This window comes from Gekko japonicus, unplaced genomic scaffold, assembly GCF_001447785.1.
Source record: "Gekko japonicus isolate JY-2015 unplaced genomic scaffold, Gekko_japonicus_V1.1 scaffold3137, whole genome shotgun sequence".
NCBI lineage: Eukaryota > Metazoa > Chordata > Lepidosauria > Squamata > Gekkonidae > Gekko > Gekko japonicus.
In genome coordinates this window covers 84622-97591 of record NW_015159800.1, presented here as the reverse complement: position 1 = coordinate 97591, position 12970 = coordinate 84622, and the positions used below count along the sequence as shown (strand labels likewise).

General features: G+C 40.3%; 1 protein-coding gene across 1 annotated transcript in view; it reads right to left on the bottom strand.

Moving 5' to 3' along the window:
- The window catches only part of CEP290 (centrosomal protein 290kDa), a 94605-nt gene that overhangs the window by 47284 nt on the left and 34351 nt on the right, over positions 1-12970 (bottom strand). Inside the window, exons 20-25 of the mRNA XM_015407421.1 lie at positions 11497-11646; positions 10274-10389; positions 9213-9315; positions 7131-7364; positions 3356-3529; positions 2438-2549 (exon numbers count right to left, since the gene is read on the bottom strand). Coding sequence (XP_015262907.1) covers positions 2438-2549; positions 3356-3529; positions 7131-7364; positions 9213-9315; positions 10274-10389; positions 11497-11646 — 889 coding nt within the window. The remainder of the gene's footprint in view (positions 1-2437; positions 2550-3355; positions 3530-7130; positions 7365-9212; positions 9316-10273; positions 10390-11496; positions 11647-12970) is intronic.

The window sequence follows — 12970 nt, the reverse complement described above, 5'->3', positions numbered from 1 at the left end:
CAGGAAGCTCTTCGGGGCTTGCAAAGATGCAAAGAAAATACAGAATGGATTTTTCCATTAAGGTCTCTGCACCCAAATAGACTACTCTGGGACTGTTTCCAGCAATAGAAAGTGTTCTGGGACTGGAATGACAGTCCCCAGACTAGAATGATGGTCCCTAGCAATAGAATCTGTATTCTTGGACTGGATTAAAGGGCACAGAATGGAATGACAGCCCCGGGGAGTAGCAGCAGCATTCTGGGAACCGAATTCCACTTTGGGGGTCCTCATTTCAATCCCAGAACACTTCTGCTACTCTCAGGGACTGTCATTTCACTCTGGCGGTTGTCATTCCAGTCCCAGAGTAGTTTGGGCCCAGAGACCTTAATGAGAAATCCATTCCACATTTTCTTTGCAATTTTGTCTGTCCTGCAATGTATTTCAATTGAGTGGAGCTCAAGTAGTTTCACTTTCCAGTGTTTGTATAGTTGAAATTGTTGGTTGATGGAGTTGTCTCCTTGCAAATACAGGGTTGATGTTTTGAGCCAGCTTGTCTCTGCTGAATGGACCAGAGAACAGGTGCCTGAGTGAGTACTCTAACCTGGAAACCCACAGCCAAAGGGAAACATTACACTTGAGAGCCACTGCTACTCTGAGTATACCTGGGGGGGGGGAGAGAAACTTGCAATGCCCAGCCATTTTATGTTCCTAGGCTCAGAGCATTTTATATATTTAGTTTCTGCTGTGATCCTTGTGCTTTTTCTTGATGTTTTATTTTTAAAAATTGCATTGCCAAACCCCACTATTCTCCCACCTTTCCATTTTAGGCAGGAATCTTTTTTGGAGGGGAGGTTTGGGAGGTGTCAGTTATCAAAAACTGTTAAACAAAATACTGCAAGAGTTTTAAGCATATTTGTATTTTCAGTAAAAATAATACCTTTAATTGTGTTTGTATCTTTTATATTGTGTTTGTATCTTTTATAAAGTTCGTATCTCTGCTACCTGGCATTACATTTTATGTCACACATGGCCTGGCCCCACAAAGTCCCATTTATTTCAGATCCAGCCCTTGTAACAAATGAGTTCGACACCCCTCCTTTATTGTATCCCCACTCTTTTTTAAAAAATAAAAATTATATAATAAAGTGAAACAAGCAAGATTTGTATTGCCATTCTTAAACTTTGACAAACATTTTGCTTTTCTAGTATAAAATTGGCCTGAATCTTAACTGGATCCAACACAGAGAAATATGTCATGTGACCAACATATTCCTATACAGAGCTATTCCATTCTACACCCATTGATTTCTATGGCTCCTGTTTAGACAGGTTCCTGCTTTGTTCACTTGTTTGTTAGAATATTTCTTCCCACTTTTCAGAAAAAAAATATCCCCAAAGTGGTCATTCTAACAACCAGCAATCAGTGGCTTTAATAACTTCAGCTAAGTAATGGTTGAGTTTGGGTTTTGGAAACACATGGATGTATGAAATATTGCTTCATTTTAGAAGGTTGAACTGTGTGGTGCTTTCTTAATACAAATTGATTTTTCATGTAGGTAGGTAGGTAGGAAGGAAACCTCATCAATGCAGTAAAACCTAATTCCTTCTTGCAAGGAAGAGATGTTAATTAAAAGTGTATACAGCTTATGACTACAGATGTCTTTAGAGATGTGCTTTTATGTCTATCAATACCTTCTTTAAAAATGGCCATAGATGCCACCTTAAGGCTCTTATCAATCTTCTGACCATTTAGTTCCTCTACTACATGAAAGTTTGCAAATTTTAAAGAAAACACCACAAGAAACAACCCTAGCATGCAGTCTCTATGGCATACACTTCTTGTGGAAAATTAAGCCAGTTTGCTCACTCTTTTCCTTTAGAGTGGCAGGCGCAGCTTAGAAGACCCCTGGCCAATTACCTTCTCCCCCCAATGAACTTTTCATGTGGTGAAAGGAAGAAAGTGCCTTTTAGACTCTTAGACATGTAAGTGAAACTCAGAATGATGCCAGTGTGCAATAAAACTGTTTGGCTGGCACTACACTGATTATTCATGAAGACAGTTTTCTGTAGCATCCCCATATCCAAGCCAGCAGTGCCTGCTTGACTAGGAAGGTAAGTCCAAAGCTATAAAGAAGTCCTGACTGCCAGGACAGCCAAAGAAAAGATGTGGCAAATGCACAGCCATGACAACTCCTAAAAATACTTTAGTATGAAACACCAGTGTGGCTCTTCAGTTATAAGAAGTCTTATTTAAAACAAACAGTAAAATTACAGTCTCATCTCTCCTTGTAACAATCCTACTCATTTTCTTTTAATTTTGAAGAAGTAAAAGAACAAAGGATGCAACTTGAGTCATATTTAAAAAGATATTCCAGTTACTAAAACAGTTAGATTAGCAGAGACTAAAACTGCATTGTTCTTTTTAGCATAAAGTAATCATAATGCAAAATGTACTTGCCCAGTTTCATTGCTTGTTCCCAAGCTTGTTCAACTGTGTGCAGTTTCTCTTTTGTTATTTCGAGTTCTTTGTTTAAAGACTCTATCTGTTCTCTTAGTGATGCATTTTCATGCTGCATGAAAAAATGTGAAAACACATTATAAGACTTATTTAAACGTATTTAAGATATAGTTTAAGGTGAACAGTGATAAACAATCTTCTGGTATCCTGTGTGATGTCATAATTAGGCTATGACTGAGTCAGCAGACTAAAGTTGCATTTCTATGCTAATGTACCATCTCCATTAATGTCAATCTTGTGCCAGCTGTTCTGAAAAGAATGAAAGCTACAAGCTTGGTAGGACTATTTCTGCAGATCCAATACCTACATATGGATATCCTGGCTGGTCATCATTTTGGAAGGAGTTTTCTGTTGGGGGGTGATTTTAATGGTTTTAAAATGTGATTTTATCACATGTGTCTTAAATTGCTAGCTGTCTTAGTGGCCCTTGTAAGGGCAGAAAAGCAGGATATAAAGTCTGTAAATAAATAAAAACAGATTCTTTGTTTCCTTTCAGTTAAGAAGATACACACATTAATCCACCCAATGCCAAAGTATAGGAGCACCTACTACTCCAGTACCCAAGTCTCCATTCAAAGGAGAGAGATAACCCACACATCTCTTTCTCTCTCTTCTAGTATTAAAGAACCGGTAGCACATATAGGGCAGTACTATGAAGCCTGTACATATGTCACTCTCTTTGTTTCTATTATACAAGAGCTAGTGGTTTATAACACTGATCGATGGGGAACAGAAAGGAGGGGGAGTGAGTCTTATTTCAAAACTGATATTTTCAAGGAACAGAATTTGCAGATGGAGCAGAAAGTGAATCTAGGGGTTACCACCCCAGAGTAACACTGAGAATACAAGTAAAATTACCTCCAAGTGATCCATATTAGTTGTTCTTTGAACAAGTAAATTGTCTTTCTGTAGCATATCCCTGTATTTAGCAGTTAATTCCGTATATTGTTTATTAGCTATTTCTAGATCAACCAGAGGTACACTATTATCCAGTGCTTTTTGCAATGCTGCTATTTTGAAGGTTGCCATTTCCTAGAAACAAAGATCATTACTTGTGGTTTTTTTTTAAAATAAATATTTTATTGATTTTTTCCCATCACCCACACCTAACATCATGTGCTAGTTGTATCATTTACATAGACGAGCATACAGCCATAATACTTTACAATATCACTTCGTCGAATCTCTTCCTAACAATTCTGTTAAATTTTCCATTTATACAGCTTTCCCCAATTTTTTTCAAAAATAGCTTCATCTTTCCCTTTTAATATACCAGATAGTTTATCCATCTCAGCAATCTCAAACAGTTTTTGTAACACTTCTAGTTTGTCAGGGATCTTATCTGTTTTCCAGTATTTAGCATAACTTATCCTTGCTGCAACTATACAATGCAATAACAAATTTTTCTGTTCCTTTTTAAACGTTTCGGGAATAATATTCAATAGATACACTTCCGCTTTCATTGGTATTACTTCTTCAAAAATTTCCTTTAACATTATGCTAATACATTCCCAATATTTTATGGCTTTGCGGCACGTCCACCACATGTGGAGGTACGTACCAACTTGCTCTTTACATTTCCAACATTTATTGGTTGAAGATGAAGAGAATTTAGCTAATCTTGAGGGGTACAAATACCATCTATGTATGACTTTATATGTATTTTCCTTAAAGGAAATCGTCCTAGTGGCCTTCATATTAGTTTCCCAAATTTTGTGCCATTTGTCTGGTTCTATATCATAGCCCCGGAAGACAAGCGGAGTTTCCGGTCGCGATCTCACCAGCACATCTGGGAAGCGTAGTGCTTCCGTGGCACAACTGAGGCTTCCTGCCGAAAAAGCGCAGCAAAAAACTAGTACCTTGGAGGTACTAGTTTCCAGAAACTGCGGGGCAAGGGCGGGCGTCTGATCGCGTTTCCGGTGGTATCCGGCGCCCGCCCATGTCCCCTTGCGGAAAAGGGTTTTTTTCCCCCCACGTCTCCGTGGATGCGCACACGCACCCAACGGAGCATGCGCATTCGTAGTGTACACAAAAAAAGAAAACCAGTTCGCCGCGCCGCGCGCTTCTTCATTGCGCGCAGGCGTGTGTTGTGATCGGCACCTCTCCCTTGCCATGGAACCTCCACAGTACCTCCACAGAACCTCCACAGTAGGTCTGATCGCTTTACTGCATGTTAGTTTGCCCCGGGGCAAACAGCCACACTTCTCCTCTGCAGTTTCCTGCCCGTGTGGCAGGGGCCATAGTCTTCAATTGTAGATATTGAAACCATGGCAGTTCTTTATTTACAGGCATACGCCGATGACGTAGTTTTTATTCTAGAGGAACCATCAGAATCAATTGAGCAATTAACACGAGTTCTGCAAATGTACGGACGGGTAGCTGGTTTAAAGATAAATTTTCAAAAGTCAAAAATCTTAACAAAAAACTGTTCAATGGCAACGGAAGAAATATTAAGAGAAAAAACAAATTTTGAAATAAGTAAGAAAGTTAAATACCTGGGTGTGTGGCTAACGAATAAATGCAGCTCATTATTTGATGACAATTATGTAAGACTGCTGAAAGAAGTTAAAGAAGACCTAGCTGGCTGGAAAGGTCTACAATTGTCACTACTGGGCAGAATTGCCACAATTAAGATGAACGTCTTGCCAAAAATAATGTTTTTGTTTCAAACATTGCCCATTATTAAAAACAAGAAGTTTTTTAGAGATCTGGAAAAAGACACTTCCTCTTTTATTTGGCAATCAAAAAAACCAAGATTTAGGATAAAACTGATGCAAGACAGGAAAGAAAAGGGCGGTCTTGGCCTCCCGAATTGGGAATTGTATTATAAAGCCTCTGCTATGCTCTGGATCAAAGATTGGGCCACATTGGCCAATGGTAGACTTCTTAAATTAGAGGGGCATGAACTTCTGCTCGGGTGGCATGCAAGTCTTTGGTATAATAAAGGGATAAAAACCTTCGAAAGACATTATATAAGACAAACATTATTAAAAGTCTGGAAGGAGATCAAAAAGCTATTCTATAGAAAAATTTCGAGGTGGATTTCCCCCATAGAAACTTCAATGTTGCCAACTTTATTTGATTATACTAAAAAGTGGCGTTACGATGAATTTCTAGAGAACAATAACGATTTAAAGTCGACAGAAATACTGAAAAATCATTACTTGTGTTCAATACCAAAACTATGTTCAAACTATGGTAACATTAAAAAGGAACGTGGAAAACTGAAATTAAGTTACGCTCTGTAGAAAAATACGGTGTATCCTGTAAATCACATTTACCTTCTCCATTTCCCAAAAATAGTGTGGAAGAGGTGCATGTTATCATGCCTGGTTCTTAAGCAGGCCCATAGCAATGGTGGGGCATTTGGGGGCAGAGCCCTGCCCCACCCTGGGAGGATGCCATACCCCCACCCCACCCCTGCTGCACTGCACTCCTTACCCCTGTCTCTCTGCAGCCTCACCAGCTTTTCCAGGGAAGCTGTCGCTTCTGGTCAGTTTCATTCCCACCAATCAGCTGTTAGGTTTAACAGCTGGTCCCTAGGAGTGAAAGTGACCAGAACCAGAAGGGTGGCTTCCCCTTCCTTCCCCAGCCTCCTCGCCACCGGGGGGGGGGTGGTGAAAAAAGGGATCGCCTGGGGGGAGATAGAAAGAGACAGCCCTCCGCAGTGGGGGGGAGGCTGGGGAAGGAAAGGGAAGCTGCCCTGCCGCTTCTGGTCAGTTTCACTATCCTTTGATCCAGGGGAGTGAAACTGACCAGAAGCAGCAGGGCAGCTCTGGAAGGGAAGGCCCTTAAGCGACCTTCCCAGGGAACTAATCTAATCTAATTAATTTCCCCTGCCCCATCAACCAACATTTTCTGTCTATGGGCCTGCTCTTAAGTACGAATGAACTTTAGTTCTTATCTCCTATTTTTAATAGTCTTCAAAGTTCCAAAAAGCTTGATCAACAAGAGAACAAAAAGTCTTGATAGCTCAGTCTAGTTAAACCACCTGCCCAAGAAAGGCACTTAATATCTACAACATCCATAGCAGATCCATGCTCAGTATTTTTGTTGACCCCATCAATAAAAGCTAGCAACATCTGGACTGAGCCATACTTTGCAAATCATATATCTAATAGTTAAGTACTGCTCCCATAAAATTCAAAAAAAGGGGAAGCCACGCAAGGCCACAGCACATACTTTTGCAAATCTGGAGGAAACTCCAGGTTCCAAATGAGTTTGGAAGCTTGAAAAAAGACTAGGCTTAATCAAAAAGAGCACCAAAATAGTAACGGTGATGTCTGCACATGCTGTAGCAACCCAAAATGTTGCCCAACAATGAAAGGAGCTGGGTAGGGGACAGAAACAGGAGTGGGGAGAGACAGTGAAAAAAGATAAAGTAGGAGCAGGAAGGGATGAAACAGCTGGGGTGGACAAGGGTGAGGGAAATCAGAAAGTAAGTAAAATGCTAATTTTAAAAAAGTTTTCCAAGTAATCTGACACATTAGGATACATCTGAGATCTTCATAGTACCAAAAATAATATATTTTATCATTTTCAACTGGAAATTTACAAGTTTGCAAAATTACCAACTGCTGGAGAAAGCAAGCTTGACAGAATTTTCAAATGAAAAAAATTACATTAAAAATACCTTGAACCTCTGCAAGTGCCCAATCTTTTCTCCAACTGTAGTCTCCATTGTTGTCAATTCAGTCTTCATTTTCTCATTCTGTTTTCGAAGGTGTTTCTCCATTTCTAGTAAGGTTGTGTACTGCCTTGTCATCAATCTTTCATTTACTCGAAGAACAGTTATTTTTCTACTATATTCTGCAAGTAGCTGTTTAGAGTCGTCATCACCTTTTTTTTGAAGTGTATTCAATAAATTCTGTGGGAAGTTCACAAGTGTTACTGGGACTGTAGTATAAGTATTATATATTTTATTCCGATCTGGAGAGCTGTGAATGCAGTTCTGTTTGACAAATGGGTTCTCTTACCTTATGCTTCCCATTAAAAACCTTTGCCCCCCTCCACCCCCCAAAAAATCCAGAGAAATAGGTAGCCTTGTAGATTAGCACGGAATGACCACAGTGGCATGCAGCTGGAAGGGGATGGGAGAAATCAGCAAAATAAACAGAGAGATATGAGCAAAATTTCTGCTTCTGCAAGGGGTGACTGTCTCAATTCCCTCTCCCCGGCCGGCTGCAGCCCCAGTAGTCATCTCATTCCATTCTGCATGTCCCCAGATCCTGGAGTGGCAGGGGGTACCACAAAGGGTTGCAAATGGGAAGAACAAGGCAGGAAAGCGGCACTGAACAAGCAAAACTGTGCTCATGGTTTTCTGCATCCAAGTTTTACTGTTTTTACAGTTGTACCCTAAAAATGAGACACAGAAAAAATATGTCACTTCTCAAACTAAAAAGTCATTCAACTTTAGAAAATGCTGCTCAGGTAGTACACAAAAGATCTTTCAATACATCCTCTCATCTTTTTCTTTCAGTGAATACTTTCTTCTTCATTGTGCACAGATCTTCTAGCTGGAAAGGCCAAAATGGTATTCGTCTTTAACTAGCCACTATTTCATGCAAAATATATAGAGAATAATTCAATGGTGTCAACAAGTTCCAATACTATTATAAACTTCAAAGGAGCTTTGAAAACGGTTAGACAATAAGACAAACTTCTTTATACCACCACACTATTATTTAAGTATGTCAATTATTCATTTTCTTTTCAATAGTTCCCAGAAGCTTTGGATTCATTTTACTTTAAAATACAATCAATTCTTTTGAGTTGGATCCAATGTCCCCTTCTGGTAACTGAGGCATCATACTCTGTTGGAAGAGAGTTATTAGATCTAAGTCTATGTGCAAAACAGTTTCAGAACATAGCAGAGCCTGTTCTCAAATTTCACAATGGCTTCAGTCTTTCTGAATTCTTTCTGAATTACTTTTCTTTATTTCCATTAACATGGAAGTATTACATAAGAAGATGTTTTTAACTAGAAAGAACTAGAAGTAGTGAATTGAAAAGCGTGGGTTGGTGGGGGCACATAACCAGAAGCACAAAGTTTTGAGGGTACCATAAAAACCAGACACACCTATCATCATTGTGATCCTCTGCCTCATCAAGGAAGCTATTACAGGATCACATGATTTAACAGTGATGAACATCCAACCATTCTGAGCTGGACTTTCCTCCTTCTCTCTCCATTGAGAAGCCTTAAACAACCAAGACTGTATGAGTGGAATGCCTCTCTAAGCAGAAAAAAACTGTGAAAGGAGATGGGCTTAAATTTCCTCCAAGAAGTGCCTCTCTTGTGTTGTCCAGTGATGGGACAACCACTTCAGCCTTTCCAGGATATGCCCAAAACAGGCAAGATGGAGCTGCAGTCTCTGGGTTGAGTGATCCAGGACACTGTTTGGTTAAAAGGGCAGAGGGGAGGAAACAAACATCCAAGGGGAATGGAAGGATGGCCTATTTAAGGAAGATCTGCAGCCCGCCAGGGAGGATGAAGTACCCCACTCATGCAGAAGGTGAAAGAAGAGAGTACAGAAAGGTGGAGAAATCAGGTGGTACAACTCCTTGTCCTCTCCTCCAATCTGCCTTGCAAGTCCTCTGCTTTAAGGAAGGTCACAGCAGGACAAGGGCAGCAATGGCCTTGGTGAGAGGGGTGTCACATGTGACAAATGTGAAATATACCATATCTTTGGCTGAAAGCAGAAAAAACACTTACAAAATATTCCTTTATTTTTATATCATCTTGCTCTTTTTGACATTCAAGCTTCTTCTTTTCTTCTTTTAATTTTTCACCAGTTGTTTGCCAGTGTTCTTTTTCACTAAGTGAGACAAAGCATTTTATTAAAAACAGAATACTCTTTTGAACTTTGGGGGGGGGGGAATGACAGCATCACATCAGGCCCTAGAACTTCATGTAAGCCCATGATCTTTGGCAAAGAAAAGCAACAGACAGAAACAGATTTTGCAGTGAGGAACTTGCATTTCTTTAAGACAATGTTTGTGTGGGCATTATACTGGGAGGTTTAAAAAGTACTAGAATCTAACCAACTGAATTATCTTTGGCTCTGTATGCTCTGAAGGGTAATTCCGGTTCCATGCTACACTTCCTCTTAAATGTTTAGATTTAAAAAATGCAGTAGCTTGAAACAGTCTATGCAACTGTGTGCTGTCAAGCTGCAACCGACTCATGGTGAATCATGGTGAATCTTAAAGAAGTTTTCAAGGCAAGAGAGGAGCAGAGGTGGTTTGCCATTGCCTTCTTCTGCATAGCAACCACTTAGCTTCCCCTCTCTGACAAGCTTGGGCTCAGCTGGGCCATTCAGTCTGCTATAAGCAGACTATAGAAAACAGATAATCCTTTTCTCAAAGTTCTTAAAAACTTACTCACATCATAAACTGCACAAAGGTCTAATAAAGGAAAATACTTAACATATTTTATAAGACCACACAACAACTATTAAATATCTTTAAATAATGTCATAGTATTAAGTTTAAGGCTAAGATTTGAAAAAGGACATGTACATGGAGCAGAGAAACTACAAAGGAGTGGGAAATTAGTTTTTTGGCTACCAGAAGAGCCAAGCTGCATCTCAGTATACAAAGCAGTGTAACTCTTCTATAATAGATCAAATGATTGCAATGAAGGTAAAATAAACCCCAAGCCCAGCTTCAGCTTTCTATGGTTCTGCCCTGCATGTGCATGTCCTTTCTTTAGATACTTAGCCTAAGTATTTATTATTTCAACAAAGCAAAAAATCTTAAAGAGCAATAATATACCTTTGATATTCTTTATACAGCAAACCTTGCTGATGGCGGATAACTGCAATTTTTCGTTTATATTCTTCTACTGCTTCTTCTAATTTCTTGAGTAGCTGTTCTTTGTTTTCTAGCTCCTAATGATAAACTTTAGATTAAATTTATGAAACAGCTAAATTTTAAGTCCAATTTTAGTATTTAAAAACCTTTTGAGTCTTCAACATTATGCCATTTCTCAAATATAAATGATGAAAGCAGCTAGGGTTGCCAAGTTGAAATATCTTCTTACCGGGGGGACTCCTGCGCCGCAGCTGGAGTGCGTGCATGCGAAGTGTCCGTGTGCCGCGCGCACGTCACCCAGAAGTGACGTGACGATGCCGGGCACGCTGGGGGCAGGGCCACGACCATCCGAGGGAAGACATAGAGTCACGTCACTTCCGGGTGACGTGCACGTCGGGGTGGGGTTCCCCCCGGGGCCCAATCCGCCGGCGGCGGGGAACGGGCCTCTGGGGCGGGGGTTTCTGCCCCCCGGGGGACTTGGGAAGCCTAAAAGCAGCAGAAGATAGGATTCACAATAATGGGTTTAAATTAAGGGTGGGAAGATACCTGCTGGATAGTAGGAAAAACTTTTTTACAGTAAGAGTTGTTCAACAGCTACGGTGTTGTATTGCACCCGTACATTGTAAGCCGCCCTGAGCCCATGCGCGGGGAGGGCGGGGTATAAATAAAATTAAATAAATAAAATAAATAATAAATAAACAGTGGAATCAGCTACCTAGGGAAGTGAAGAACAGTACTGGGGGCAAAGTGAGGGCATAATGTGAAGGAAGAAATTGGCAGAAATCCCTGCCACCTGCTCCAACAGTTAAAATGCATTCATGTCTTTAAAATGTGTGGTAGGATACATGCCAATATGCTTTAACAAATGTCTAAATTATGCATAAAATTCATCAGATTTTTAAAAACCTTTAACTGTCTACATTTCATTTCTCCTTAAATCTCTTGCATGAAACTATTCCTTATACCACTGCTTGTTTACGATGATTAAATAATGTTTAAAATTGATTACTGACTTGTTAGACATAAAATGCTATTAACTGAGTATTGGACTGTCAAGGATAACAAACTACACATACAGAATTTTCTATTCCTCTTTAAACATCCTGCTTTTCTCTTTAACCAATATGTTCCCAGAGCTGAGCACATGTTCCTGTGCATCTACTGTTCAGTTTAAAATAATTTACCTGCAACAGATGGATTAAATACTCATTCTGTGAATTAATTATGTTTGCACTAGTAGGAATAATCCCTTCTGGAAGATCTACTGCCTTGAATACTATACTGGCCCCTTCAGTCTGTCGTAGCAATTGAATCTCATTTTCTAGATTGGCAATCTGAAAAATAAAGAGAAAATCATCAATAAGGGGAAAGATTCACATTGCTGAAAATTATATCAATGGCAAGTTATCATAGTCATAATTCAAGACATCACTCCAGATAATTCACCACACCAAATCACAAGCTTCTTTAGAAACACATGAAGCAGTGCATAGGAGCAACTTCAGAGGCAGTGGGAGAGAGAAAAGACCTCTGAATGCATGGATCTTGCCACGTCATTATCTACATCTCAGCATGCAGCCATATTCCTATTATGTAATCATTATACATCAGCAAGATTCCCCCAACTTAAGAGAAAGGCATCCCCTGTGGAGATGGAGCTTCATCAACTATAGTTTGCAATACAAATTGCCACACACATGGTAAAGCTTTGAATAGTACCCCTTATTGTAGGAAAGCAGTCCAGGAATCCCCTGGCTGGAGGTTGGGAGCTGAAATGCTTATACGTCATGAGAGGCCGAGATGGAATCTGTTTACTGCTAACTACGCAGTGAGTTAGCCTTGAGAAAGGCAGATAACAGACAGCTTGCCTGAGAGAACGAGAACACACACACACACACACACACAAACATTCCTTTAGGATGCTCTAATGCTTGAAGGGGGGAAAAATGTGTATAAAATAAAAGCTTGAAGCCGAGAGGTTTCAGTCAGTTCCTGACAGTTCCTGCAAGCTTGTCTCCTGTCGTCTTTGTGTCGCCTGCACCCCACACCCTAACGAGCAGCACCGCAAGTGGCGCCCAACGTGGGGCTTATCTACGGATCAATCTCACTAACGCCTGGCATAGGCCTCAAGAAGTACTTCCTCGTCGTGATTCAGCGACCCCTCATTGGTGAGATGGGTGCTAAACTAGAATTACCCATGCAAGAACATTTAAAGGAACTTCAGATTATTACCCAGAAAGCTGGCAGGCCAGTTTCTTCTGAGACCCTCACTCAAATGCTTTTTGAGATTCAAAGCCAATGCTCTTGGTATCCAGAAAATGGATCTTTGGCATTAAAAGACTGGGATATCATTGGGAAGATATTGCACACAGAGCCTAAAGCTCCTGTTGCAGTGTTACAGTCTTGGTTTATATGCAGGTTTGCAATCAATGCAATTGCACCTGTTTTTCCTCTGGCCTCTCTTACATGCAATGTAGAGGCTCACCTTGCTTATTCCCAAGGGTCATTGGGAAGATATTGCACACAGAGCCTAAAGCTCCTGTTGCAGTGTTACAGTCTTGGTTTATATGCAGATATGCAATCAATGCAATTGCACCTGTTTTTCCTCTGGCCTCTCTTACATGCAATGTAGAGGCTCACCTTGCTTATTCCCAAGGG